This window comes from Pollachius pollachius (assembly GCF_949987615.1).
Source record: "Pollachius pollachius genome assembly, chromosome: 2".
NCBI lineage: Eukaryota > Metazoa > Chordata > Actinopteri > Gadiformes > Gadidae > Pollachius > Pollachius pollachius.
Window position 1 is genome coordinate 48644566 of NC_136935.1, and position 2500 is coordinate 48647065.

The 2500-nt window shown below is 47.3% G+C and overlaps 1 protein-coding gene across 1 annotated transcript in view; it reads left to right on the top strand.

Annotated features, from left to right (window-relative positions):
• LOC307092116 (endonuclease V-like) overlaps window positions 1-2500 on the top strand; it is a 50128-nt gene that overhangs the window by 13765 nt on the left and 33863 nt on the right. The window contains exon 7 of the mRNA XM_079759014.1: window positions 1652-1780. Coding sequence (XP_079615140.1) covers window positions 1652-1780 — 129 coding nt within the window. The remainder of the gene's footprint in view (window positions 1-1651; window positions 1781-2500) is intronic.

The following is a 2500-nucleotide window of genomic DNA, read 5'->3' on the forward strand; positions in this document are numbered from 1 at the left end:
TCCCAGGACACTGGCAGCATGGCTTTAAGGAAGCACTGACTAGCATTATGCAAGGGGTTGTAAAGCATCAAATGGGTATCTAGTAGTATATTCCCTGTCTGTATATCCCAGACCCCAGTACTAAACCAGTATGTCGTCCGTATAGCCCAGATAACAGTACTAAACCAGTATGTGTGTCTATAGCCCAGACACCAGTACTAAACCAGTATGTCGTCCGTATAGCCCAGACACCAGTACTAAACCAGTATGTGTGTCTATATCCCAGACACCAGTACTAAACCAGTATGTCGTCCGTATAGCCCAGATAGCAGTACTAAACCAGTATGTGTGTCCATATACCCCAGACACCAGTACTAAACCAGTGTGTGTGTCTATAGCACAGACACCAGTACTAAACCAGTATGCGTGTCCATGTTGTGATGGAAAATCGACATGTTGTTACGTTTTTCTTTATGAACTTCTAAAATGTCGTCTAAAATGTAAACCTTTGTGGTTGGTGATGCAATCTGTTCTCACTATCTGTTCCCGTGTTATCTTCTGGTGGTTTGGGCCTGGTTAGGGTTATATGGCACGGCCGCGAGGCCTTATTTATGACATCCTGAGGAACTTCAATCAATAGATTACCATCTGGTTAACAAAGTGTATAAGAACTCCTGACCGTAGCCGCTCAGCGGACTTCTCCCTGTGAACCTTTAGCGAGTGAAGTGAGACATTTACATTTACATTTAGGGCATTTAGCAGACGCTTTTATCCAAAGCGACTTACAATAAGTGCATTTGTTACAATAAGTACATTTGTCATAAGAAGTGAAACAATATATCGCTGTCGGTACAGTAAAGATGTTCATAGAACCAAGTTCTATGAACTTGGTTCTATGAACGCAGGGCGAGACGCAGGGCGCAGGGCGAACTCCCACCTGAGGCCTCAGATTGTTGTAGTGTATGCCTGTTATGTTGTTTGTTGATGCATGCTGTGATGCATCTTTGCTCGTACTTTCATTACAAATATATATGACCACCAATTGCCAACGAGTATTGTGTGCTTTTTGCATCTAAATATCTCGTCTGTCTTAGACGCAAAATCTGATAGACAAATTGCCACGACAATATAGCTCTGACGCCAGTACTAAACCAGTATGTGTGTCTATAGCCCAGACACCAGTACTAAACCAGTATGTGTGTCCATATAGCCTAGACCCCAGGACCAAACCAGTATGTGTGTCTATAGCCCAGACACCAGTACCAAACCAGTATGTGTGTCTATAGCCCAGACACCAGTACTAAACCAGTTTGTGTGTCTATAGCCCAGACACCAGTACTAAACCAGTATGTGTGTCCATATAGCCTAGACCCCAGTACTAAACCAGTATGTGTGTCTATAGACCAGACACCAGTACCAAACCAGTATGTGTGTCTATAGCCTAGACCCCAGTACCAAACCAGTATGTGTGTCTATAGCACAGACCCCAGTACTACACCAGTATGTGTGTCTATAGCCCAGACACCAGTACTAAACCAGTATGTGTGTCCATAGCACAGACCCCAGTACTAAACCAGTATGTGTGTCTATAGCCCCGACACCAGTGCTACACCAGTATGTGTGTCCATAGCACAGACCCCAGTACTACACCAGTATGTGTGTCTATCCCCAGGCCCTGAGGAGCTCTGACACCAGTACCAAACCAGTATACGTGTCGGTGGGCCACAGGATCAGTCTGGACGCGGCCGTACGTCTCACACACTCCTGTTGCCGGTACCGCGTCCCGGAGCCCATCAGACAGGTACGGACACACACACACACACACACACACACACACACACACACACACACTCAGACACACTGAAACCCCCATGCACACTCATACACACACACACACACAGATTCACACTCACATACACTCACTCAGCCACACACACACCCTCTGTCACTCAGACACACACACACACACACACACACACACACACACACACACACACACACACACACACACACACACACACACACACACTTGCACCTGTATGCACTCACAGAGAGACCGGGTCCCCATAATCAATAGTAGTGAATCTCACTTCTATTGAATGCACGCTATCTCCTGCTCTCCCTCTCTCTCTCTCTCTCTCTCACTCTCTCTCTCTCTCTCTCGCTCTCGCTCTCGCTCTCAATCTCCTCTCTCTCTCTCTCTCTCTCTTGCCTCTCTCTCTCTCTCTCTCTCTCTCTCTCTCTCTTGCCCTCTCTCTCTCTCTCTCTCTCTCTCTCTCTCTCACTCTCTCTCTCTCAATCTCTCTCTCTCTCTCTCTCTTGCCTCTCTCTCTCTCTCTCTCTCTCTCTCTCTCTCTCTCTCTCTCTCTTGCCCTCTCTCTCTCTCTCTCTCTCTCTCTCTCTCTCTTGCCCTCTCTCTCTCTCTCTTACTCTCTCTCTCTCTCTCCCCCATGTGTCCGTCCAGTTGTGTAATGCAGTGTTTTGGGGTGGCCGCCGGTCAGGGTCTGGTCCCGACAGCAGC